Source organism: Ischnura elegans, chromosome 9 (genome assembly GCF_921293095.1).
Source record: "Ischnura elegans chromosome 9, ioIscEleg1.1, whole genome shotgun sequence".
In the NCBI taxonomy this organism is placed as follows: Eukaryota; Metazoa; Arthropoda; class Insecta; order Odonata; family Coenagrionidae; genus Ischnura; species Ischnura elegans.
Genome location: NC_060254.1, coordinates 6352912 through 6379705, shown reverse-complemented (window position 1 = coordinate 6379705; position 26794 = coordinate 6352912). Strand labels below are relative to the sequence as shown.

At 38.4% G+C, this 26794-nt stretch overlaps 2 protein-coding genes across 3 annotated transcripts in view; one reads left to right on the top strand and one right to left on the bottom strand.

Annotated features, from left to right (window-relative positions):
- LOC124166101 (KAT8 regulatory NSL complex subunit 2) overlaps nt 1-21772 on the bottom strand; it is a 31623-nt gene extending 9851 nt beyond the window's left edge. The window contains exons 1-8 of one of the 2 annotated variants that reach the window (XM_046543737.1): nt 21694-21748; nt 21558-21609; nt 21212-21443; nt 20918-21114; nt 20464-20629; nt 16006-16169; nt 9198-9337; nt 4664-4786 (exon numbers count right to left, since the gene is read on the bottom strand). In XM_046543737.1, coding sequence (XP_046399693.1) covers nt 4664-4786; nt 9198-9337; nt 16006-16169; nt 20464-20629; nt 20918-21114; nt 21212-21441 — 1020 coding nt within the window. In that variant the 5' untranslated portion in view covers nt 21442-21443; nt 21558-21609; nt 21694-21748. Of the gene's footprint in view, nt 1-4663; nt 4787-9197; nt 9338-16005; nt 16170-20463; nt 20630-20917; nt 21115-21211; nt 21444-21557 lie in introns of both variants that reach the window. The other variant, XM_046543736.1, reaches the window with a different exon arrangement.
- A 192-nt stretch (nt 21773-21964) lies between these two features.
- The window catches only part of LOC124166100 (cyclin-T2-like), a 66966-nt gene continuing 62136 nt past the window's right edge, over nt 21965-26794 (top strand). Inside the window, exons 1-2 of the mRNA XM_046543735.1 lie at nt 21965-22168; nt 22701-22911. Coding sequence (XP_046399691.1) covers nt 22023-22168; nt 22701-22911 — 357 coding nt within the window. The 5' untranslated portion in view covers nt 21965-22022. The remainder of the gene's footprint in view (nt 22169-22700; nt 22912-26794) is intronic.

The following is a 26794-nucleotide window of genomic DNA, read 5'->3' as shown; positions in this document are numbered from 1 at the left end:
AACCTTGTCAAACTTTGTGCATTACAACCACTGGCACTGTGATTATTAGTAGTAGCTTAACGGGAGATGTCACGTTGAAAATAACACTATTTTGGCACAAAAATGTTCCTAGATGTCTCCAATCAGCGATCAAAAGTTGCATTGACTGGAATTCACCCCATAATACAAGCACATACAGTCCTAAACGACGAATTCTCCGGTACCTACGAATAAACGGAGGAAGTTATTGTATATAAAAGCTAAGCGGACATTAGTAAACATCAAAATCGTTCTAATTACATACTTAAATGAATGATATGCCGTCGATAACATCAACTTACAATTAACGTATCCCCCTTCCAACGGCCGTGGCTCAGACTGCTACAACGATGTTACTTACAATTAGATATTATAAAATATTTGGTTTCACTTCTTCAGTTTTATATTTTATGTCCTTACTCAATTATTAATATTATAAATAATACAAAATATGAGGCTTTCGAGCCTCTATTGTCGGATATTTATCCTTAAATAGAAAACAATCAACACGTCTCACAAACGGAGCTCTCACAACGGCAGGCAACTATTACAAGCAATCACAACAATAGCTTCGTGTGATGTTTAGGCACCTTTGACGTCATCGAGGCTTCGTCGGCAGTGGCTTGGGGGGTGAGGGAGTTTTTCCCGCGCTTTAAAATTCGTTATATTTATCATTTAATATCTCGCGAAGGAAAACTCAGATTTACATGCGGTTTTCTTTGTTGTATTCAGAAAATAATTTTCTGTCCGCCTGTTAAATAAAAAAAATTCATGCAAGTTCCCCATTATTGAAGAATGCTAAGAATTCACGGCTCCGAGCCGTGAATGGCAGCTGGTGAAAAGTCGTTTCACTTGAAAGCAACTTCAATGTAGCACGGTTCATATTTCACCCCCGAAGAAGAAGGCTGGATTACAATGGGTGCCATAACGACCATGGCAGCAGTTGACTGTGTCGTGCTTAGACTCATTAGAAGACATCCACAGAGAAGTAAGGGCTGGGGGGATAGGAACCCTATGCTGGCATTAACCAGGTTGTAATGATAAGCTCAAAATGGACCAGGACTGAACATCCCATCTGATGGACAGAGTGGTGCACTGGAAGTGCCCTCCACATTACACTCAAGTAGGGATAGGGCCATCTCTGATAAGTTTCTGCTACTGCCAGGACTTGAACCCAGGCCCAAAGGGTTTAAAGCCTTTGTGATGTAATAGCGAAAGTTTGCTCCCTGTTAATGGGGTTAATTTGGATGACTATCCTCAGATATCTCATTTCTTCAGTCTCCAATCTTTGTTAAAACGCGTGAAAAGTCTTGCCTTACGATAAGTAAACCCATGATAAATAAGGGGTTAGGATAACCATTAGTGAAGTGGAGAAGCCATAGAAGTCACTGGAAAGCAGTTCATTATTCTAGTTATGACCAGTTAGTTGAGATTAGTGAAATTCAGGATATGCGATATTGCAAAATATTGAGAAGTCAATAAATGGAACAAAATTTTGCCTTTATCGTGAATCTTGGGTGAAAAAATCACATGCAATGAGTAGAGGTCCGTGAAAGTGGTTTTATATTTTGCTAAAATTAGTTTTAAAACCACATGATTTTGGTGTTATAGAAAATGTAGGTGGTTTTATTATAATGCTACAATTTTTCCACATTTGTAGGCGTTTTATTATTTTGTGATATACGTTTCATGAATACTTTTATTATTCATTTTACATAACATTTAACACAATTTCAATTGTACTAAATTTCTGATAAAACTAAATGAAGGAAATGGTTCAAGTTCTATTGGCTCAAGGTATATGAATGGTTGAAGTATGTAGTCTTGGCGAATACAATCGGCAAACGGCATATCCCCACCTTATATGTGTATACTTCGAGAGCCATTCCAGAAAATTTGGATTGTCTAGTTTCTCTACACTAAATAAAGCCTTTAAAAATACTTCAGTAGCAGCAACAACAAGCTGCTCTTTCGCTTTCTTTGACTGAGTGACTGTGTGTTCAAATAATAGCTGTTGTTTTGCCGGTCCCCTTTCTTTGGAACGTTTACGTGTAACGCTACTGATGTGCTTTAACAAAGTGTTACATCTTTCAAATTCTTATCTTTTATCGCAAACTTTGCACAGTAATACCCTGTCTTTCACATTAAATCGTTCTGAGAGGACGTGAAAGAAGCATACATAACAAAACATAGTTCATCAATTTTCAGAAATGCTTGACACTGGTTGGGTCCAAGTTATGAAATTCTGTAGGATAAACAAAATCGTCATCACCTGAAAATCCCCCTAAGTCTGGTGACCAGCCACCATGTTTAACATAAAATGTCATTGTTATGTGAAGAAAAGATTTGTACAGTACAGCATTAAAATTCCAAGTCAATATTACAGGTGAAATATAAGGTATGAGTCTACCTAAGAATTTCCAGATCTGTGAGGGAGGGGATGGACACCCTGGAAGGCCTTCTCTTGAGTCAGAACAACGAACAGCATGTCAAGAAGATAACCACTCACTATTAGTGCAGGGAAGTGATGCAATGCGGTATGTTTAAAAAGGAGGAGGTGGAAGGCCGACACACTGCGCAAACACGCTCAGACCAGATTAAGCTGCTAAAATCACTCACTATGCCAATAAATCACAGCATTTCCATGAATCAGTATGTTACTACACGTGACATTTTCATGCATGCAATAACTCGTAACTTCTAATAATATCTAAATAAAGAAAAAGATCAAACAGTAGAGGACAGCTATAATGTGAACAGCCTTCAGCGAGAGTAGACCATAGCAAGTGATCTTTGTGTTGGTTGGTCCCTTAGACATAGGAAAGACATAGAAGGCATAGGAAAAATCGTTTGCCAACAAAAAAATGCTCATATTTAGCCGGTAGTATAACAGGTCCATCTATTCAAGGATAGTCTCTTGGATTCTTAGCTCCTAGGATTACACCACCCCTAACTTTGGCAACAATGGTTTTAAGCTCATTTAAGACATTACACCAAAGAAAGACATCAAAATTGCTAATGCTTTCAACAGCAACACCCGAAAATGTCACAAAATTCAACTCAAAACCATTGGGCATTTAAGACCCAAGATCTGCCTACATTTGTATTTCACTTTAGCACCAAGGCTCATCATGCACAACCAACAGCACATGGGAGGCATGCTACACATTTGGTGCAAATACAGTACCAAGATAACAAGCTCTATAAGAGAAACAATATTGATCAAGGCACTTAACAATCTAAGACAATTTTGCCCACGCATTTTATCAATCCAACTTTTCTCTAAACTAAGATAACTTAAGGAGGGATCTAACTCTAAATAAATTATAAAATTCACATTTTTTTCTAGGTGTTCACATTCTAAATTTCTTCAAAATCAGTATTTATGAGCCATTTTACGCAGAAATATTGATCTTTTAACAATCACCGGCCGTGCATCAACTAAAATTTTAACAAATGCAACAGAAGCCGTGCATACCGAAGTCATACAATTGTTCATTCAGTCAGTTTGCAAAACAAATATTTATTTCTTTCTCAAAAAATATAAACTTAGAATTGAATTCTTTGTCTTCTCTGATATCTTGATTTTAGTATAAACATAGACATGGAAATTGCTGATGCATAAGTCCATTATTTAGATGGTTGAGCTTGATTCAAAATTTGACAAAGCGTAGAAAAAAATGAGGTATTAAATTTGAAGTCTACAGTTTATGTGCGAGCAACAGTTATTCAGGTGGCTAATTCATAAAAACAAATCATACATTGACCACTAGCCAATGCCGCAGGTAGGGTCATAAACCCGGAAAGGAGGGAACCCAACTACCCTCGGGAGTCCGAGATGATGCCTCTGCCCACTAGGAAGGGTCAAAAAAGGTTAGTGCTGTGGGTGAGTGGAAACCTGATGAAGATACACTTTTGTATGTTCCACAGGAGTTTTAATTACCGACCCAGGTTTCGACAGTACACTATGTCATTATCAAGTTATCACATGAAATTTTCTTTATGCTCTCCACATTTTTTTCTCCAGGCAATATATGCAATTATGTATACATCTGTCACTTGGCTGCAGTAACGTTCTTATCAGCGCAGCTTCATTTTGAAAAGGAGACCTATATCGACGGCTAAGTTCTAACAAAACGTAACTCAATTTCCGCCGGTTTGAGATAGGTGTCGTAAACAAAGTGTAATAACATTAAAAAAATAAAATACAAGCAAAAACCAACTCTGTTTGCTAATGAACGCTTCTTTTTCAGTTTTATGAACTTTTGGTTTTTAATTTAGTATAAAAGTAATAGAAATTGTTTTTTAGCTCTCCTGAAAAGTTGCTATTTTTGAGATGTGTGTTATTAGAACTTAGCCATCGAGTTGGTGACTGAGATGGACTTTGAGGGCATATTACAGAGGGATAGACTGATTACACATTACACAAGAAAGATTTGCAATATCATTGTTCCCTTTTCCTTGAGCCAGTGCTTCCAATATTCCATCCCTAACCACCCCTGGATCATTTCAGTAAATAGTTTGCTATGGCAGTTCAGTTCCCTTGGACCCAATTCTATTCTCTACCATCAACTTCTAGTGATGAATTGTGATTTTAGGTATGAGTGAACAGTCAGCCGCAGCTAACGAGAAAATGGTAACTCACCAGCAGTATATGCTTGAGGCAGTGCTTGGCCAATGGGAGGGATCTCTCAGGACATCGAACCCCTCCTTCAGTAAAAACACACCTTGCCGTGGGGGGCAAACGCAGTGTAGTGCCATCTGTTAACTGAAAGAAAAACATGGAAACATATTAAAATCTAATTGCACTGCCATTGTCAGTCCATTTGAAATCAACACAGCTGCCAACCTGACCCCCTTCGATTTCATAAAATTTGGTGTGTTCATTACACATGATAAGGGAATGAAAATTACCAAATTACTGAATTTTACCTCAAGTAACATAAGAGTAATGGCCACTCGAAGGTCTAAAAATGTGCGGAAAATTTGAACAATACACTTAACTTGAACGGCTGTTGCTTCGGTTCTAATTAAGATACAACAGTGAACTAGGTAAATTTGGAAAGATCTTGAAACAAGCTTTTCAATGATATTCAATTTACTCATATTGGAAGAATGCTCACAGTTAAGGTCAGTGACTTTGACCTTAGACCTCTAATATCTGTGATAGTCTACATCACCTGGCAGAATTTCGATAACTCGATTGATCGAGGTAGCCTCATAGCTTCAGGTACATCTCCATGTGGAGTAAAGCAACTATGTAGTAACAAAGGCCAATACATTCAACTGCACACTAGTATTTCAAGTGCTCCTCCTCATTTAACCTTTCCCCCTAAGATTGGTAAGCAAGTTTAAGGACATAATAAATGAATTTTATTTGATTGAAGTCTGAGATGGGAGAGACGAGGGAGGGATGAAGAGGATAAAACTGCACTAGTAGGTGCCTTGCGGAGATTTGGGTTTCTAAATTTACAATTTTTGCAAAAAAAGTTGTAACACTGTTAAGGGTGGCAAGATTAGTGGGAGCAGACTGACCAAATTGGGGAGCAATAGGTGATCACCGCAAGAACTATGGATAAGAAGGAGGACTGGAGCACCTTAGCACTGCTGATACCTGTGAACTGGTAGAGTAGTCCTAAGAGTGATATGGCTTTTGATTTGATTGCATGAATGTGTTCAAAGAACAGAAGCTTGTGGTCCACAATAATTACAAGATCTTTCACGGATGATAACACACTTTCACACACGATAAAGAGGCAAGAAGTTAATTACATAATCAAAATGGATAGGGATTTTCTGAGCAGATGTTGTTATTGTGGTGCACTTTCTGAAGTTCAATTTCCGCCTCCAAAGACGGCACAATTCAATGGTCATTTTTGCGGCATCCTGCAGCATCTTAGAATCTACGAGATTATCTATCTTTTTAAATAGCTTGCAGTCATCAGCATAGAGTAAGGTATTGGCTTGGGAAGAACGAACAAGGGGGGGGCGAGATCATCAATGAATAGGTTGAAGAGGTAATGTCCAAGAACACTACCTTGAGGCACTCCGGAAGTAATGTTAGACCAGGAAGATGAGATACCAGTAAGTATTACTCTTTGGGATCTGTCATGGAGGAAACTGGACCGGAGACTAAGGAAGGTGCCATAGATTGGAAAAATCAAGAAAGATGGCATCGAGTTGAGACTTTTCGCCCATCGATTGTACGGCATGTTGCTGAAATATTGATACGTTTGTTAAACAAGAGTGACCCAGAAGGAAGCCAAGCTATTCAGGGGAGAGAAAGGGAGAAGTAAAGTAGGAAAGGTCAGTTCAGGATTATCCTTTCACAGACTGAGGAAAGAACGGGAAGTATCGAGATGGGCCAATAGACATTTTTAGGGCCAGATTTATGTCTATGAATAACATTTGCTATTATCCATTGAGAAGGAAATATGTCATGGTCAAAGCAGGGATTTAGAAGGAGGGAAATGGGAACAGAGAGACGGAGCACAGTTGTGAACAAATATGGGAAAGTGGGGATCTTTGATAGATATTTAGCAACTTCCTTGGGATCTGTCCGAATTCCTGAGAAGCAGTGACTGTTGACAGGAGAGAGAGAGAGGGAAAAATCGTCAGTGAGTGAGAAATTTGACATCAGCACTGGACTTCTGATGAAACATTCTAGGAAGAAGTTCGGTCTGACTGTTTCAACAGCACAGGAATTATTAAGTGACACAGTATCGGGATTTTGAGGACTATTATGGTGTTTATTGACAACTTCCTTGGGATCTGTCCGAATTCCTGAGAAGCAGTGACTGTTGACAGGAGAGAGAGAGAGGGAAAAGTCGTCAGTGAGTGAGAAATTTGACATCAGCACTGGACTTCTGATGAAACATTCTAGGAAGAAGTTCGGTCTGACTGTTTCAACGGCACAGGAATTATTAAGTGACACAGTATCGGGATTTTGAGGACTATTATGGTGTTTATTGACAATTATATTGAGAGATATTACGGCAATTTTTGGGCTATGGACACACATTCTTGTGTCATTTTCTCCCCAGCATCATCTGCCACTTTCGGTTGTAATGCCTTATTATCTCAAGTTGGAAATTATTTTCTAGGTCTTTTTTCACCATCATTGTGCGGTTGATAAAATAAAAATTGCCTTTATTTCTAGGGATGGATGCAGGAGAAATTCAATTGCAATTTTTGTTTTGTTTGCTTTAAGTGTAACAGTAAATATAAGTTAAATTTCAAATAGATGCTGAGCTAGTGGCGTTGAAGTAAAGTTATTGTCACATGTAACCCTACACTAAGTCCCATATCGATGCCTCCACTTCACGAACACTCAACAATTGCCCACCGAGTCAAATCCACTCACCTAGTACTACTAGATGAGCAGATTTGATTTTGTGGGCGATTGAAGAGAGTTTGTGCAGTAGAAGTATCGATAAAGTAGGACCGCACTAGGGTTACCACTAGAATTATCCCACATAAGGAAAAAGTCTCACATTTTAATGACTTCCCACCAAATGCTGTGCAGGGTGACTCATGTTAACCCACCAATAAAAACTGAAGGGTTCAAAAACAATTTAAATGCATGAAAAAATCATTTTCTGCCTAAATAACGAAAAAGTGGGTGAGCTGAGGTACAAAAAATATCAAAGGGACAAAATAAAAAAATATACAATATAAACATAAATTTATGGAAGGGTTAAAGACATTGAATCAAGTAGTACAAAAAATGTCACAAAATTCAACTCAAAACCATTGGGCATTTAAGACCCAAGATCTGCCTACATTTGTATTTCACTTTAGCACCAAGGCTCATCATGCACAACCAACAGCACATGGGAGGCATGCTACACATTTGGTGCAAAAACAGTACCAATAACACCAAGCCTTAATAGGAAACAATACCAACCACTCTTATGCAATTGGTTCCCTTTCTCTGAGGTGGTTTTGCACTCTAGAGAGAGTTGTTAAATTTTTTTTTACAATTTCTGAATCTTTAAAATTCTCATATTTTGAAAAACAAGAGCTTTCGTAAGGTGAATAAGGTAATCAGGTAGCAGTAATTATTTTGAGGGCAAATCGCAAAAATATTGGTTTCCAAGAAATTCAAATCCTGCATCTGGCTGTGTGATACACTGTAATAGGGTCACAAAATTAAGACTATTTATAAGGAAATTTATAAGGAAATGCATTAAATCATTTTGCTGTGGCATGAACGAAAACCCAAACTCCACAATTGAGATGATGCCGCATTGGTTAAAATAATGGATTGACAGATTTTCATATTAACTCACAATTAATAGAACCACAAAAAAATCAATGCCTTGGATTATATTTTTCTAAAATTCACAGAGCACTTGTACTAGTTAGAAGAGTTTATTACATGTTACACATACTTGAAATACCTTAAAAAATCTAATCCAAACATTCCCCTTAGATAAGAACTGACATGACATTAAACTCTCTATTTAAGAAGCAAGGGTACTTTTGATTGTATGAAGCAAAACTGTTGGTCCCAACAAAAACCTATGCAATATGCACAGCAAATTGGGAAATACAAAATATTTGAAATTGCAAACCCCGATCTCAGTCCCTATGTAAAATCTTCAATCTTATCAACTATGGCAAACATTTAACTGAACTATCAATGACAACATATTTTTGAGGATAGTGCATATATATTATTTCTCCTAGACAAAATGTACCTATTAGCACATAAGTTTAATAATAAAAATTGAAGCAATTGAAATACTGGAATGAAATCACCAAATACACCTTTAAACTAAAAGCCTTGTCACTCTTTACTTATGAGTTTAATGGACACTCTTTCTCATGGTAATTATGAGCTTATGCTTACACAAACAGCAACACCAAGAATAGCCTCCTAACTGTGAAAGTTTAATGACTGCAACACGGAGGATATCATCACTGCAATCAAGGTGGATTTCATGGCTCGATCAAGCAACATTTCCCTTAATATCTTTAAAAACTGAGATCCTCATACAAAGAGCAACCCTAATTTCGATGAAAAGTAATGGTATCACTTGAAAACTACATGAAAGGAGCATATGTATGAACACACTATATTCTCATAGTTCTGAGTAAAACTTTGTAATTCATAATGTGTTTGTCAGATACAATTAAATATAATCACCAAAGAATGAAGTACACAGTACACTCACTTGAGCTCTCCTATCTCGAGCTTTTTTGTGGAGCAATGCCTCGACTCCACAATTGCGCCTATGGTAGCGATTCAGAGCTTTTAGTTTCTCATACAGCTTCTGCTCTCTGGCATCCCACTTGGGTTGGCGATGAATGCTCACTGCAAAAAATTATGAAATATAAAGATGAGAACAAATAAAGTAATGCCAGAGAATAATAGGTATGCAAATAGTTAAAAAGGATAAGCTAAGCTACCCTCTTAACCTCTTCCCTACGCAGGGCGTGATTTCACGGCCTGAATTTTCTGATGCTAAAGAAGGAAGGCCGGATTATCACGGCTTGACGTTTTCGAAGCAAAAGGCCAAAGGCCGTGTTTTCACAATTTTGCGGTCAAGCATGCCAAGTGGGTCCCAACCGCCATTAGGGTCTCTCGGCGTGAGAGGTCCAACCCTTTCCTATTGTCCCCGTGGGGATTATCTCGGCCCATCCCGGCACTTAGTGACCCACTCAAGGAAGGTGCTCATGGTCACTTATTTGTTTATAAGTTAAAATAACTAAAAACGTAAATGTTGCATTTATTGAAAATCAATGCGAGGAATTACATTCTGTATGTTCTGCTGATTGGTTCCAAATTTTAAACGGAATTCTAGCGTTCATATTAACGGAGTTGATCATCACTTAGAACAATTTTTGGAGACACTAAGGTTAGATGTTTAATTTTTATTTTTATAACTCACTAGCAAGTTTGTAGGAGCGATATTGTAATGATTTACATCTAAAAATATACGTTATTTTGTTAGCTACATTCTAGATGTACATTTGCGGTGAAATTCGATAGAATATTCGATTTAACTCCTGAGACAACTGCTCTACCCAGGTAGTTACTCTCATATCTTGCTTCTCTGGTCAGGATCTAGGTGGTCTGCTTTGTGCCCCTCACGGGCTTATTTCGGGACACATTAGCGCATTAATGTTTTCTAGGAAAAACTTATCATCCTCCAACTGGAAGACCCAAGAGTATATTGGTGTAAGTATTCTCCTACGGAAATATGTACGTGGAAGATGATAACCTCACTCTTCTCGGTAAAGCTCATTTTCTTTTCAAAATTTTCTTGGCGTGTATTCAAATTTAACCGTAAATGTTCTGTATGCATTCCCCTTCCTCCTCCTGCAAGGATTTTTTTTCATTTTTTTTCATATATTTATACAAGCAAATTTGCTTTAAAATAATATTTAGCCATTTCAAACAACAAATTTGTATGATTCAAGTAGTTTAATGAGAATTTTTCGGGAAAATATTCTTCTAAAAAAATTCTAAATGTATCATTCTCATGTTTTCAGAGAACTGGAGAGCAGACGCAAATGAGGAGTGTGGATTTTGGCATAATGGATCTAAATTATGTTAATATCATAAATCGTAAATACCTATAAGTATGCTAGGAACATTGAAAGATTTCATTCCCTTTAAAGTATTTGTTGGTCTATGATATAATGCCGTTTTGCTGAAAACCCTAAAAATAACCGTAGAACTTCGTTTAAAAGTTCTACAGGCATTGCAAAATGAAAGGAATACATTGATGAACTGACATTTAATGCAACAGTAACAATTAAAAAAAATTAAAATTGCACTGGTAACAATTAACTGACCGCAAAAGTACGCCGGGATGGGCTGCTCTCGGGGAAAAGGGTCGAGGATTATCCCCACTAGGAAAGGTCATTAAGGGGAGGAAGCGACTACCTGGTCAGTCCCGAGCCGAAAAAAAAACTCCGTACGGGGCGAAAAAGAAAATCTCAAAGCCAAAAGCAACTTCCCGCGAAGAAGCTCGGCGCGAAAAGGTTAATAATTAAATATATAAGAGACTCACAAAATAAGGGAGCTGAGTTTAGGAAATGGACATCATCTATTGTCATGAAAAGGAACCCCAGATTTCTGTAAACCATTTACTAACCCTTCTCGGTGACATCTATATCTAACTATTTACGATGACTATCTATTACGATGAATCTATCTAACTATTTACGAGACTATCAAACAAATTACGATACGTAGGGTCAAAACATAACACATTCTGGAACTAGCTTCACACACCATAAGAGACATGTTAAGCAAAATCTAAAAGTATCATGATACAGCAGCAAATACTGAAACAATATCAATTATGAAGAAAATTTTTGTGATTTCCTGGTGTATTATGAGCGAAGTTGTCTTGGGAACTCCATCAGGTGAGCACTTTCCCTACAGCCAGCATTTTTGTCAGACTGGCATCATCATCAAGAAGTCTTCTACCATGATGTTAAACTATCCTTCACTTTGAGAAGAAAGGACAGATTAGACGCCTGGAAGAACTGGAAATTTTAAGCCACAGGGACTAGTACATCGTTAACCTTCACCCTTCCTCCTCTTCCACTTTCCCCACACTCATTCAACCCTCCACCCACAGTGACACCTAACCTGGCACCGAACCCAACCCCAACTATCCCCCAACCAATGGCACCCGAAAATTCACCACCCACCCCCTTTTTCTTTGCCATATATACTATATATATACACCCATGTCTCGTATAGCGCAATTCCAATTAGAGCAATTTCGATATAGCGCAAATTCGTTCCTCGGGGAAACATTGCAACGCAGTATAGCCCAATCAAAAATCTTAAACGCTCTCGTGATAAAATGTGAACTTGCGCTCAGTAAACGCGAAATTTCTATCATTTTACGCATATTAATATTATTTCTTGCCTCAAATCTTCTTTTTTGTTTATATATTAATCGAAATCCATTGCTGTGCAATGGCCAAAAGTATTCCTCGTCATTGGGTCCAGATATCCGGCCTACCGAAGTAATTTATCTCGTCTCCTTAACAGAATGAGTTAAGTTAGATCATAAATTAAGCGTGGGGCTAGTGGAAATCAGTTTTTTTAAAGCAATACTGGTTGAGGCGTAATTTTTGCCGTCATAGGTTATCGGGCGATTGACTTCCAGGTAGAGTCTACGCTAAAGCCTTCAAGGTCATCCGTATTCACGGGGGATAAATGGAGCGGTGGCAGAGTTGCGCATGAATAGCATCAACATAAGAGGGTCCGCTATTGAGTCTCAAACACAATAGCTTCGTTCCCTCCCCGCAGTCGTAGGCCCTCTGCGTCTCAAGAATACAGTTCAGCAGTAGAAGGTCATTTCGATAGAGCCATGCAGAGTAAAAACCAAGAGAAAATGGCAAAAATAGGAATGCGGGTAGAAAAAAATCAAGAATTTATCAAGAAAAACCAAAACCTAGAAGAGAAATTGATATAGGTCAATTGCTTTGAAAATGGAGAACGTCAAAGCAATATTGCGCGGAAGCAGAAAAACGCAGGATGCCTTATTCTGAAGAAAGACGAAGTTAAAACATCAGTGACCTCGGCCGCACCAACTTCAACCAAGCGGTCTACACATACGGAAAGTTCATAGTGAATCAGTACAAAAATACGAGAGTGGTAATCGCTCCGAGACTTATAGTGAAAGCTCCGGTTGGTTCCAGAATTTAACGGCAAGCAGGTATTTCCAGTGCGGCGATATCAGGTGAATCTGCAAGTGTTGATAGCGCAGTCACCACAACATTTTCTGATGAACTCCAAGCTGTGATTGAAAGTGGCTCCTTTCCCCCCTCAACTAGTTTTTAGTGTTGACGAGACGATATTCTTTTGGAAAAGAATGCATTCTCGTTCATTCATTTTCAGGGAAGGAAAACCTGGGCCAGATTTCAAGGCATTTAAAGACTGTTTCACGTAGCTGCTAATGACTCTGAGGACTTCAAATTAAAATGATTTATCATTCATAAACTCCGCTAGCTATGAAATGGCATTCGAAGTAGCATTTTCCTGTCATTTCGATGAGCGACAAAAGGGCCTCGGTGACACAATAGTTGTTTTTAGACCAGTTTGAAAAATCGTCATAAAAATTTACATAAATAATGTTTTATAAGGCTATTTATGGGAATATACATGTTTTAGAGGAAATTCAATACCCAAGACCTATGCTACTAGGAACGCATCCCTAACTTCCCAATGTTAAAACGCTCTCGTATAACGCAAATTCGTACAGCGCAAAGACCTCAAGGAACGCATCCCTTGCGCTATACGAGACATGGGTGTAGTAGTCAACTTGCCTGTAATCCCTTTACCTTAATAATTTTATGCTGTAACGAAACCATGGTTGGTCACAAAATACCATGCGGAAATAGCCAATTTTTTATTTCATCTACTCCTACAGTAAAGAATTTCCACTAAGTAACTAATCAACTAACTGACAAAAAAGTGCAAGTCCTAATCCAGTGTTTCAATGCCGCAAAATATTACTAAACAATGAAATTTACTTTAAAGCTGAATCTTCTGAATGAGGTGATCCAATTCCGAAGATAACACTATATCTTAAAGAATTACATTTGTTCATGTTAAACTTCGCAGAAACTATTTGCCAAACAGTTTCAGCAACATTTTTCCTTGACAATGAAATTCCCTTCATTTCCAGGTTTTCCAGGACAGGCACCACCGTGAATATAAACTGAATTTCAAAATATTGCTATCAGTTCTTATACTAGTCTTGAACACTACAGTTTTTGCTATATTTATAAGTAAGGATGGTTGGATTGGATACTTCGGATCCAAATTCGCTCTGGATCTGGATCCGAAATTTAAAATTTTGGCTTCAGTGAATGCAGCACCCCACACGAGGGAGTGTAAAGAGTTTCAATTCTACCTTCGCATGAACCATTGCACTGCAATGCTTGGCCTACTCATGTACCATTTTGTTTACAAACTCTCATGCTACAGAATTTCAGCCATGAAAGTTTATTCGGCAAAATACGACTGGCAAGAAGTGTGACTCTTACAAAGAGATGGAACAACCATCGGGAGAATCTCAACTCCCATCAGCTGCGGGAGCATCGTCTGCTCCCGCAGCAGTAGTCAAATACGCACATACTACGTAGCATTGACGTCGTGCAGTACTGCTTTAGATAAAGTGGGAATTGGATAAGACTCATTTCTTCATCATGATAACTCGTGCAATAGCAACAATTGCCCACTCGTGAAATTTGTGCGCAGTGGGCACTCCAGAGGCAGCAGAAGGTGAGGAGCTCGGGGTGGGGAAAATTGGGGCTTCTCATTGGCTGCACTTTTGCATAGTCAGACATTCCTGATAAATGGCCATATTTTATTATTCATCGCGTCATAAGAATTGAGAAATGCATTTGGATAAATCACGGTCGAAGAAAGATATGTGGAATGAATGCAAGAATTTTAATGGCTAGTAATAATAAATTAAATCATGAATTCGGAGCTTTACGACCCTTAGGAAGATACTGGAGAACGAATTGCGGGTTGCGTCACGGCTAGCAATTGAGCGTACTAACCAGGAAAGCGCAATTTTTTCAAACGTACTAACCAAATACTTTTACCTGTATTTTGTTCCGATGGTACCGGGACCGAGAGAAATCGTCGTACTAAGGAGGAAAACGTACTAAGGAGGAACGTAGTAACCAAGTTCCACTGTATATGCTTCATCCGTACCCCGTCTCACCAACTGATCTTTTTCATTTTACCTGCTTCAATTCTCTGTTTCTGGAGAACATATAATAGGTGAGTCACTTAACGGACCTGAATACGTCTCAATCGTTTTCGGCAATTGGATGATGTGCGTGAGATTCAAGAATGAATCAATGGCATCGCACTTCTGGCATATTTACATTTTTTAACCCCAAATCGATTGTAAGTTTTTTTGTTACAACAAGACCAAATCAATCTTCAACATTGTTCAAGCAGCACAATTTTCAAAGTAACAGGCGTGGCATCAGTACCGTCAATCAAGAAGATCCAGCCCGGAAACGACAGCGGTATAGAACACATAAGGCTACTCTTTGATGGCAACAACGTCAAAAAATAGCGAAACCTAACATGTTTGTCCTTGATTCCCTCGTTGTGACGTTGCGTGAAAGACTAAGGGATTGCTCTCCTTCCCCTCCACCTCTCCTTCATGCGCTTGTGCTACCCACCCCCTTCCTCTCGCTGAGCGGTCGTCTCGTCGTTCCCGCAACTCGTCGCACATGATGCTAATGTATTTCTAAACATTGTTAATTGTGTTGCAGATTGCACAGTAGCAACTTAATTGAATGATATACCGATAAAAATGCCTTTCATTGAGGAGAAATATTTTCATTGACATAAAAGGACATTGACATAATGTGCGTGGACTGTGACGTGAAACTAACGTGAGGAAGTGGAAAATCCACCTCACTGCAACTGAAGCATTTGAGAGTGAAACACATGTCAGTATACCATGAGAAATTGATAAAATCCTCGGGAAACTTATGTGAGGAATATCAAAAACCAGTCAATGGTTCATCCGAAGATTGAAACCAATTTTCATTTCTAAATGCAAGTGTAAAAGTTTACATCCTGACCGTGTAACGATTTCATAGTTTTTGAAAAATTATTTGAAAGCTTATAAAAACAATTTTTAATCAGTAAAAATATTTAAACCTATACGTAAATCTAAATAGCATTCCTTTCATTGTATTTACCCAGAAGAAACTTAAATAATTACTTTGTTTTAATGCAGACAATTGAAAATGCATTAGGGTTCGAAAATATCCGAAGATCTGGCTACGAAAACCAAGGATTCGATCCGGATCTGAAAAAATCCTGTATCCGTCCATCCCCATTTATAAGTATTCTTATCGAGTATAGGAATTCATTTGCACAATTTGCACAAATCAGGGCATATAGGTAAAATAATGCAGTTGGCATTTGCAAGGAAAACTTAGATGCAACGAAAGATAAACCTTCATACTTACTTAGTGTCTCCTTCTCCTTTCGGACTGAATGTATGTACACTCGCCTGCGCTCCCGAAAAACTTGTTGCAACCGACGATACTGCTCAATGTACAGAGACTGCAATCTTATCAGCTTATCTCGTAGCTGCAGCGCAACTTCTTCGGCTGTATACACTCCAGCATGCCTGTAGGATTCCAAGGGAATCACTTACAGACAAGTTCATGCACTCTACCGGTTAGAACTCTAAGTAGTTTCAACCAAATTGACCATGTCTCTCTTTACAACATCCACAAGTAACACCATACCATTACCTAGAAGAGGAATATGACACACCACAGAGTAGAGACCTCTCATCCTAGATGCAGCAGGCAATGAATTCACCTATACATTTAGAGCCTTACGAGATTCTTCATTTGACCGTGCACGCTCCAGTTAGTGGTGTGAAATCACAGCCAGTTTACACAAATAAGTTTGCACAGGGAAAGAAAGCCAGATTATGCAGAGGAGGGTTGGGTTTGGTCTCTAAATGAGACTAATTCAGGCTTCAAAATTATTAACTTTTCCAAATCCATTAACTCAGATTTCATATGATATATAGGGATGAATTAGTGCCACATACATCAACATCATGCCCACACCCAAACCAATCAGGCATTATCTGACCTGCCAGCATCAAAATTTTGATATCCATTTATACTGAAAGATGATTTGCAATTTTCCACAAAAATAAATTTAATCCTTAAATTAATATTTAATTATTAAAATTAAATTATTAATAAATTAAATTTATTTTTGAGGAAAATTGCAAATCATCTTTCATTATGAATCAATTCCACTCCATCTCGCTTGATTCCTCGAATTTTATGATATCCATTTGTTCAAATTATCACTTTACATGACTTAGAAGAACAAATCAGTGGAATAATATAATGAAAACTCCCTTTGCTTTGGCTCACAAGAGTGCCCAACAGAAATGGGGCAGCTCACCACTGGTTATTATTCATCTGATTCAGGAAAAAATTCATCACCGAGATACGCACAAAATACGAACATCTTGAAGACAGACATGATTAGATTTTGTTAATTGTTTGCCACGCGTACAATGCATGAAATACATGAGGCAAGGGAATAATGCAGGACATTATGTCCCCATTATCTTTCCCAGTGAAAGAGTGTTAATACTCCAGCTGTCATCACGGTATGGGCAAATTGGTGTCAACCTGCCTCACACTTACAACCAATAATACCATTTACTCTGCCAGCCCTCCCAATACTAAGATTTCTGGAAAACATACTTCTTCAGTGCAAGTGACTGACTTACAACACCAGATAAGCTGGACTCATTTCTCCACTATTAGGAAGTTTTACGACTGGAGTGTTTTATTTAAATAAATGTATTTAATTTAGTATTTTCAATTATCCTTCAATACACATTAAGAGTCTAATATATGTAATTACAATTTTTCCATAAACTAAAAACTTGAAAAATAGGTTAATTCCAGGAAAAGAGGATCATTTCACATTCTCCAAGCCATTTGGGCTCTTTCTCCTTAGCTGCAACAATCCAGGTGTTGTTATTAAATTTTTTTTACGAACAAGAGCTACATTCACTAAAACTATAAGTTTGGTCTTAGAATTACTGACCAGTATTTCAAGTATATCTTTATAAAGGTATGGATACATGAGTACTTATTATTGTACAGTATTTTTCTAAATTTCTCTGACAGAGACAAAAGAAGTAAAGCCACTCGCAAGGAGAGGTCATCTACCTTGATGTGCCTTTTCTAATGCCGCAGTTATGTCATTCAGAATTGCAAACACATCTCTGAACTGCCCATTCTTGCTGCAATTAAAATTACTCAAAAGCTCGTCGCTGTATGATCAGAACTACAAAATATGCTGATGTGTTGAAACCCCGATCCCTGGCCCCCTGGGTGAGACTTGACGAAGCTAACCACTACTCCAACTGTGTAGGTAGGAGTGCAATTTTGGAATTACATATATATCACTTGTTAAAAGTAACACATGAAAATTAATTACAGCCAAACTAAGGCCATTCAATAGAACCACCACCAGTTCAGAGAAACTGATCTTTGAACAATCATTTTTAAATCCACTATATTTAATTTCCAAAGAGCATAAAATGGCAACATTTTAGTAATTTTATGGATTTTCAAGGTACAGCTGACTGCCAATTATCCAGCTGCTGTGCATGAGTTTACACGGGGACAGTGTAGTTCTCGATGCCTTGCAGTGGATTTGAAACATCTATGCAAAATCACTGTGCGAATCTCTTTCCAGATTCCGTGATATTGCAGCCACAGATGCATGGTTTTCAGAAACCAGGTAATATGTGGAGCAGTAGGAATAAGAGTACAATCACGTTATCGCCGCTACGAAGAATTGCAATAAGAGAAGAAAAATCGGTTAAATATTTGAGGATTACATGCACACCTCTGACCTCTAAGCCTGATGGTAAGCATTCCAGGCCTTCTCAATTGCTAAGACTGTGCAATCTGGCAAGGTGTACTGCCTTCCTGTGACGGTCTTAGGCACTGGTACTAGCATTTATATAAGTCAGTTCGCATTATCCAGCACTCATCCAAATGTTTTGGGCCACAAATATGGCTTAACCTTCCCATCAGGTGTCATGAAATTCGAAAGAATTTCGGCAACTTTATAACAATAATAAATTATATCAAAACCCTCTGATACAAACTAATTTGTTCACCTTAGCAAGTTTAATTTTCGATCTTTTCTCATCTATGATGGCTCCTGCAACGTATAAGTTACCCATCCGACACCAAGATAAGTAATGAATTAGTAAATTTTTATTAGTACTCGAAGGGCTTTTGCCCACCCCTTGGATTGTTTAGAATGTAAAATAAGTTATGTATACTAATTTTGGTGAAGATCCGACGATAATTAGCAATTCGATAAAACTATACAGTCACCAGAATTTCACCATCCTCAACTGTTTGAAATCTCATTTAGGAGACTGACGTTTCAGTTCTCCCAATCATGTGCGCTTACAAAATTAGAGGTAACTTCCACATGATATAAGACTAACCCGTAAATGTGTTTCCTATAAATGCTGACCTCAGAATTGCAAACCCACATCTACATAATACCCTGCAAGCCAATTCTTGAGTGTTTGGCAGGGGAAAGTGTTCGGCAAGTGAAAGGGAAAAGCAAAAACGTCAGCAACTGAAAATAAAACTGACATCAAGTCAATAGAAGTTCTTTAAACCACTATTAGGTTAAGCCTGGAACCTATATAAATGGAAAACACATTTCAGATAACGTGCATTCCAATACAATGAACAACTGTCTACGACTAGGTACCTAGATGACACCAATTAGATACCACCGCATTCAGGTTTAACCACCGAATTACACTACTACTGATAGGCAACCAGATAGCACCATGAGATGCTAATCACAGCAGTAAATTTGTTGCACTGACTCTCCAGTCCTGGGCGATTACACCCATTCCTCAAAAGATAGTGCATTTGCTATAGCACTGACGTTCTCCATGCCACTCCATGGCACAAGAGTGGCATGCCCTTTGCAGTGCGTGTCAAAATCCACCCCCTGACACACGAAAAGGAGGGATTCAAGCATTGTTAGGTAAGATAATAAAACAATGCATTGCTAAGTCACGAGGGTAAATTGCAGGGGCGGTCTGGCCAGGACGGCAATGGCCGAGGGCTCCGAGATTCGCACCCCCCCCCTCAATGCTTTCGCATCTATCATGAAGCATACATGAAAGGTGAAATAAAAATAGACTTATTAAGTTAGAAGCATGGTGTTTTGCAATAAAAAATTCTGCGTTGTTGTTAGTTCATTTATTTAACACATACTCAGTGTAAAAATAGCATACCAAATATAATTATGAAGAAAATAAAGTGTAAGAAGATATAAGAGATATGCTTTTCATGAATGGGTTGTACGAAATTGTTATTTTTGAGTTTTTTTTTCGGTGCAGGATCAAGGAAAAATCCACTAAATGGATAGTAGGACGCTAACTCATTCTTCGATTTCACAAGCTGTGAAATTCTCGCTTTTCGCTGTATTTTTTCTTACGGAATTGCTATTTTTATTAACTTATATCTGGATATAAAAAAAGCATATTAGTGTCGAAATCCAATTCCTGGAGCGCGATTTCCTTAAGTTTTCGCTTCGCTTAACTTGTTTAAGAGTAATGAGCCCCAGCCGACGGCCCCCAATCACCCCAGACCGCCCCTGCTATAGGGTAGTTTAACTATACTTACATAATCAACCTTCTAGCGGACTCATAAAAACCTCACAGAAAAGAACTTACAACGATTACAGACCAAAGAGATACCAATTTTTTCCCGCATTACACTTGATGACCAACCTAGGGAACGTTAGAAATAGGGGGGCAGAAAATTTCCCCACACAGACAGGTTTGATTATCCCGATAACTAAGTTGGTGTTTACTAGCGGATACTAACCTTAGCGGATCGTCAGCCTCGCTGTCTACGCTTTCCGTCTCGGATTCATCCATTCCCACAGGAATAACATCATCCACACAGGCGGCTTCTGCATCGCTATCAGATTCACTCGCGAAATCCAATACTTTTGATCCTCCTTGATTCACACTGGTCACATCGATGTCAACTGAAAATGGGTCACTCGATCAGACATCCAGATGCAACGAGGTACAAATCTCGGGGCGGTAAAACTTTCATCAGCTCTCATAATCTCCGCACATCGGGCAACATCCGGAAGTGATTTCCTACACTGGACGTGAGGACTCGAAAAGACATTTACCATTGCAAACAATGGCAAACGAAAATGTCCAGTCCACACCCCAATGCTATCAAAAACTATCCGGCCCCCCTATGCGATTTTCTTTCTCATCACCATGACGAGACAAAAGAACATAGCCAGGGCAGAAATACGTACCGAAAGGATTGACCGATCGATGGGGAACCTCCGAAATACTGCTCGCATTGTTCTCTTTGGATGATTCCTCCACGTTTGTCCGAGGTAGGTAGTGCGATAAGCTGGAAACCATGTTTTCCGGAGTCTGCGGGGGGCATTTCTTAAGAATAGCTCTCTGACGCAATATCTGAGCTTTGTAGGCATGTTCTGCGCAAAACCTGGAATGAAAATGAAAATAAATTGAAGAGCTAGCTCCACTGAGGAAAGTAGCAAGGAAACAAAGAGGAAAAATGCGGTCGAAACCACGTGGCTCACCCGTCCTTCTTGTCACCTCTGGGAGCTGCCGAGAGGCATCGTTTGCCATTTGCGGGGTATACATGATTGCACTGTTTAAAAGGTGCAGTCCTATCCTCTAAAATATGCTTCAGGCAAAATTCGTAGCCTTCGACACAATACTGGTTGCACTTATAATGTTGATAATTACACGTTTGGCCATCCGAGGATTTCACCTTCTTCGGGGCAGAAGAGCGAGGGTGTCTATACATTACTGAAAAGAGATGTAAGTTGCAATTCTTAAAATTGACCAGCACGGATTTCTTACGTAACGAATGAGAGTCACTCCTTCGGTGAGAACGCCATTTTGAGGATATAGAACACTGACCCCGTAATGTTCGCCGTGTATCCGCTGTACTCCTCCGACAGTATATTTATTTCTAGAAGAAAGCAGTAACTACGCTTCTTAAAAATGTAAGGAACCATTTAATCTGCAAACATTCGACTAAATTTATTAACTCAACCGTTAGTCTCTGGACACTAACGGCTATCTACTCCAACGATGCTTCTATCTTGCCGGAAGTTTTACAAATGGCGCAAGGCGGAGTACGTCTTGCATGGTCTTGCACAATTTACAACGTTGCTATGATATTTATAAGTGTGAATAATAAATGCCTGAAATAGATAAATAGCGATTAAAAAATAATATTAGTTCAAGCACACAGGTTTGGTTTTAAAGAATAATATCAAAATGATTTTTCAATGTAAATTTACGAGGGAACCAACCAATCAAATCCATATTGTGGCGACTTCCTCCTGCGGATTTGTCTGTGTGTCCTTCGTAGTGGAATAAATGGCGGCGGAAGAAAAATGGTACTTTACCAAAGAACAACTCGCAAATTCTCCCAGCAAAAAGTGTGGCATAGATGCAGACAAAGAGCTTTCGTTTAGACAACACGCTGCAAATTTTATTCAGGACATGGGACAAAGACTTCAGGTGTATCCTTTCCTAAATCAAGTCTTAAGTAGTGTTGGAGTGTAGTGATGCAAAGCGAGGAAAGCTATGAGTTTTTCGGAAATTATTCATTCTCCAACGGTATGTGCCTCTACTTATTGGATAAACGTGTTAAAATTTTGTTGAAGTGTCTTTCTCAAGCTTTACGCTTCTCAGCAATACAATGGATGATTGCGAATGGCCTCGTACATAGCTTGCGTAGAAAATTTCCTCAATGCCACGCCATATTGATCATGTGATTTAAGTAAACATTTATGGTTTTATGAGACATAAATAATGACAGAACAGTGCAATAAAACTATTTCTTCATATTAGAGGGAAAGAATATACCCTCGGGTGTGATTTTTTTATGTTCGCAAGTGGTGTATGTCATTGCTTACATCCATGTTCCTCTAGCTATGCATGTGATGACCTTAGTGTAGTCCTTTCTCTATTTATGGTTATAATTTTCTTCATTTGCTTATTATTATTAATTAGCTTTTGATTTTGAGGTAATTTTCCTTAACACAATTGTAGCTCGCAGCTCTGCATCAATACGGCAATTGTGTATATGCATAGGTTCTACATATTCCACTCTTTCACCCACTTTCACCGAAATGCAATTGCTGCGGCAGCATTGTTTCTTGCAGCGAAGGTGGAAGAACAACCTAGGAAGTTGGAGCATGTGATAAAAGTGGCTCACATTTGCCTTCACAGAGAGCTGCCACCGCTGGATACCAAATCTGAAGTAAGTGACTCAAGTTTCAGATTTTTCGTTCCTTGACGGAGGTTGGGTGTTAAATTGATGTTGTAGTTTCCGATGTTTTAACTGGCCGTTAGTTGGAACATTAGACATTATGCCTACGTACGCTAATAACACCCGTAATTTATTTCTTTTGGCATGTATTGTCTGTTGTTGTTACGTTGTTAACATGCATCGTTGATGGCATGGTTTATTTTGTTACTCTCCTAGTTTCTGTTGGAATATGTGTGTCGCTGCGTTAAACAGGTTATAGTTTAACTTATTATTGATTCGTTAGCTCAGGAACATGTATTTTAACTTATCAGTTGAATAGGGATTGTTAAGGGTGTTGTTCCTTTTCCATATTTTGAACATCTGATTTTATTTATCATGATTGGATCTCAATCTTAATGAGAAAGTTCTTCCATAGGAGCACTGAGGTGATGACTTATTTGGTACCGACTTTATGAACTTTTCATACAAATAGGGATTGATATATAGGGCACAGTAACTCCACCTAAAGGCGTTGTATTGTTAGTTACGCCAAATTTTTCGTATACAGTCTTGGGAGTATTGCTGTTGTCTTGGTAATTTACTTTCACTCAATTGGTTATCAATCGAGTGGCAAACAAAGAGCGAGGAGTAATTTTGCATTACATGTTGTATTTCCTCCCCCGCATCCTTTCCACTCTTTGTCAGGAATTTGTCTCTATTATCTTGCCTCTTTTCTCATTACCTTTGTGTCTCCTGAGCGTTGTAGGCATTGGCGAATAATATTTATATAAGTTGCCTAGTCATGCAATGGAAACTGCCGGACTCTCCCATTGACATCAAGGCACTGGGAAATCTATGCAAATTAATCTGAGAATTGAATTCAATACACATCCTTGAAACCCAAAGAAACACTAGTATACACTTGAGCTCTTACATATCCATCTCTTTTCACACTGAAATGGGTTTTAATAAAATGGTATTGAAATTGGCATTGACATCTTCAATGAGATTGTATGAGGTAGGTGCTACCACAACTGCACAAGCATTGGGAAGGGGTTTGATCTCACCATTTATTCCTCTTCTTGCTCTGGCCCAGATCTTGTACATTAACTTTCGGGCATGAAATATATTGGAAAACTTAAAGTAAATTACTGCTGTTGACCAATGCTAATCTAATATTTAGTGCTAATGAGCATATTAAATGGAAATGATTGCAATAATGAGTAAGTTTTGTGTGTAAATTTTATTAAGCTTGAAATATTTTGTGATTGTGTGGAGTGCATGTGGTGGTCCTGTTGCGTGATGGTAATTGGGTGACAGTATACTTTTATCGAATCTGCTATTATCGTCCAATCTTCACCAAATTTTGGATTTATTACTTATTTCACGTTGTGAACAAACCTAGAGGTGGGCGGAAGGGCTACGATGACAATACAAATAAAAATAACACCATACATAACTTGATTTCGGAGTTGTAACTTTCACGGTCAGGCAGCCATCTTGGACGACAAAAGAGGATCGAAAGCAATTTACATACGAATATAACATGGAATATAATATGAAAGACATGGCGGCATCACTTTCTGGGAATATGCACGGGCTGATCAACTAGAAAAAAATATCCTTCGAGCTGGTCCAATACATAACAAAGTGGGAGGTAGAAGTGGGTAAATCACTTTCCGGGCACATGTACGGGCTGGTCAACTAGAAAAAAATATCCCTCGAGCTGGTCCAATACATAACAAAGTGGGAGGTAGAAGTGGGTAAATCACTTTCCGGGCACATGTACGGGCTGGTCAACTAGAAAAAAATATCCTTCGAGCTGGTCCAATACATAACAAAGTGGGAGGTAGAAGTGGGTAAATCACTTTCCGAGCACATGTACGGGCTGGTCAACTAGAAAAAAATATCCTTCGAGCTGGTTCAATACATAACAAAGTGGGAGGTAGAAGTGGGTAAATCACTTTCCGGGCACAGGTAGAAGGTATCCAAATATGACTTTAATATTTTAATTCTGAAAAGATTTCTGCATTTTTCTACAGCGATTTCGGGGGCACATTCGCAATTTTTGTAAAAACCCTTCTTCTTGCAATTTCTGCAAAACAGTCTTCTCATTCTGTGAGAAAAAGTGGTAAATATCTTTAACTGAGGAAAAACTGAGCAGGTCCATATCTTTCTTCTTCTATCGTAAACGACTCAATGAGTTTAAAAGCCCGCTTGTTGATGGCTGGTCGTCGTAGCAACCAATGGGTGTTATAATCATATTTTCGATCGTCTTTTGTCGTCCTAAATGGCTGCCTGACCGTGAAAGTTACAACTCCGAAATCAAGTTATTTATGGTGTTATTTTTATTTGTATTGTCATCGTAGCGCTTCCTCCCACCTCTAGGTTTGTTCACAACATGAAATAAGTTGTAAATCCAAAATTTGGTGAAGATTGGATGATAATAGCAGATTTGATAAAAGTATACCGTAGCCGGTAATTGATCCCCCCTGCCAAGTGCCCTAGAGGTGGCTCGCAGGGTATAGATGTATTTGTGCCTCATCAGTCCTAATTGATATCGGTAAATTCACATTAATTAATGTTTTAACAAATGCAATGCTGATGCCAATTCATTAAAATTTATTGATCTGTTTTTAAAATATTGGGCATTGATTTCATTGCTAATGAAAAACTCTGCCACCATAACCTAATGAACCAATGTTAAGATTATATGCATATGAAAACCCCAGTTGAAATTTTCGATTTTCTCCATTGTATTCCAGCCAGAGTAAATAAAGTTTAACCTGAGTTTATTTTCAGATGTGCTTAAGTAAATACTGTTATGTTGGTTTCTAGATGTTTACGTAAATGTCTAAGGTGTGATTCATAAACATCAGTGGCTCACAAAGTGCAATCAATCTCAGACATTTTCTCATGTAAAGATGGAATGGGTCCTTAAAACTGCATCCTGAAACTTAACGAGGATGCTCTAGGTGAAGCATTTATGTGGATAGCTCAGAAACAGGTGTAATGGCTTTGCTTCCATGTACAGGCATCCCCCAAGTTACGCAATAGATGCGTTCCGGCAGACTCTGCGTAAGTCGAAATTTACGTAAGTCAAACCTTTGCATTAGTGCTTCAGGGATTGCGATCGGCACGGTGAAATTCTCAGTGGAGAAATGTATATAGCTCATTCAATTCACTGCGATATTCATGAACTCTACCGTGTATACTTACGTTATTAGATACAAAATCGATAAACATTAATATAGTCTGAGAGTTGCCTCTCGAGCATTGCTAATCAAAATGCGTAATATTATTCCCCGAGTAGACCGATTGCTTGGATTCGGGAAAGTACGGTATCTCAACGCTACATTACTTAACTGAATACTTAAATTGATTCATTATGTTATACTGCAATCCAAGGGCTCAAAGAATGCATCGTCTACCTACCTATAATCAGTTTATCTTCTGCCTTTTATATATTGCGTTGATCAATGAATCTGGTGGTTTCACTGTCACAATTAATATACGTAGGAGGAGTTTCTAGGATTACGAGCAAATAACACACCAAAAATTCCAGTAAATTACTATATTCTTAGATACATTCACATGCACTCAATCTTTCACACACACAAACATACTTTCATTCTCTCATATCTCAATAAAATAGCGTGAAAATATCATCATTAGAATATTAACTTCGCTGGAAACATCGAAGAGTATTTTCAAAGCACGAAGCTAATTAAAAGTGAGCTTTTATTCAGCCAGCTCCGTCATTAACGTGCAACAAAGTTAGTGGGGAAAAGCTTTCAATGACGCTATATTCATTTACAGTTGCACACAATATAAGAGAACGAGAAAATGCAGCTTAATAAAATTTTCCGCCAGAAACATGTAAACAATTACGCAA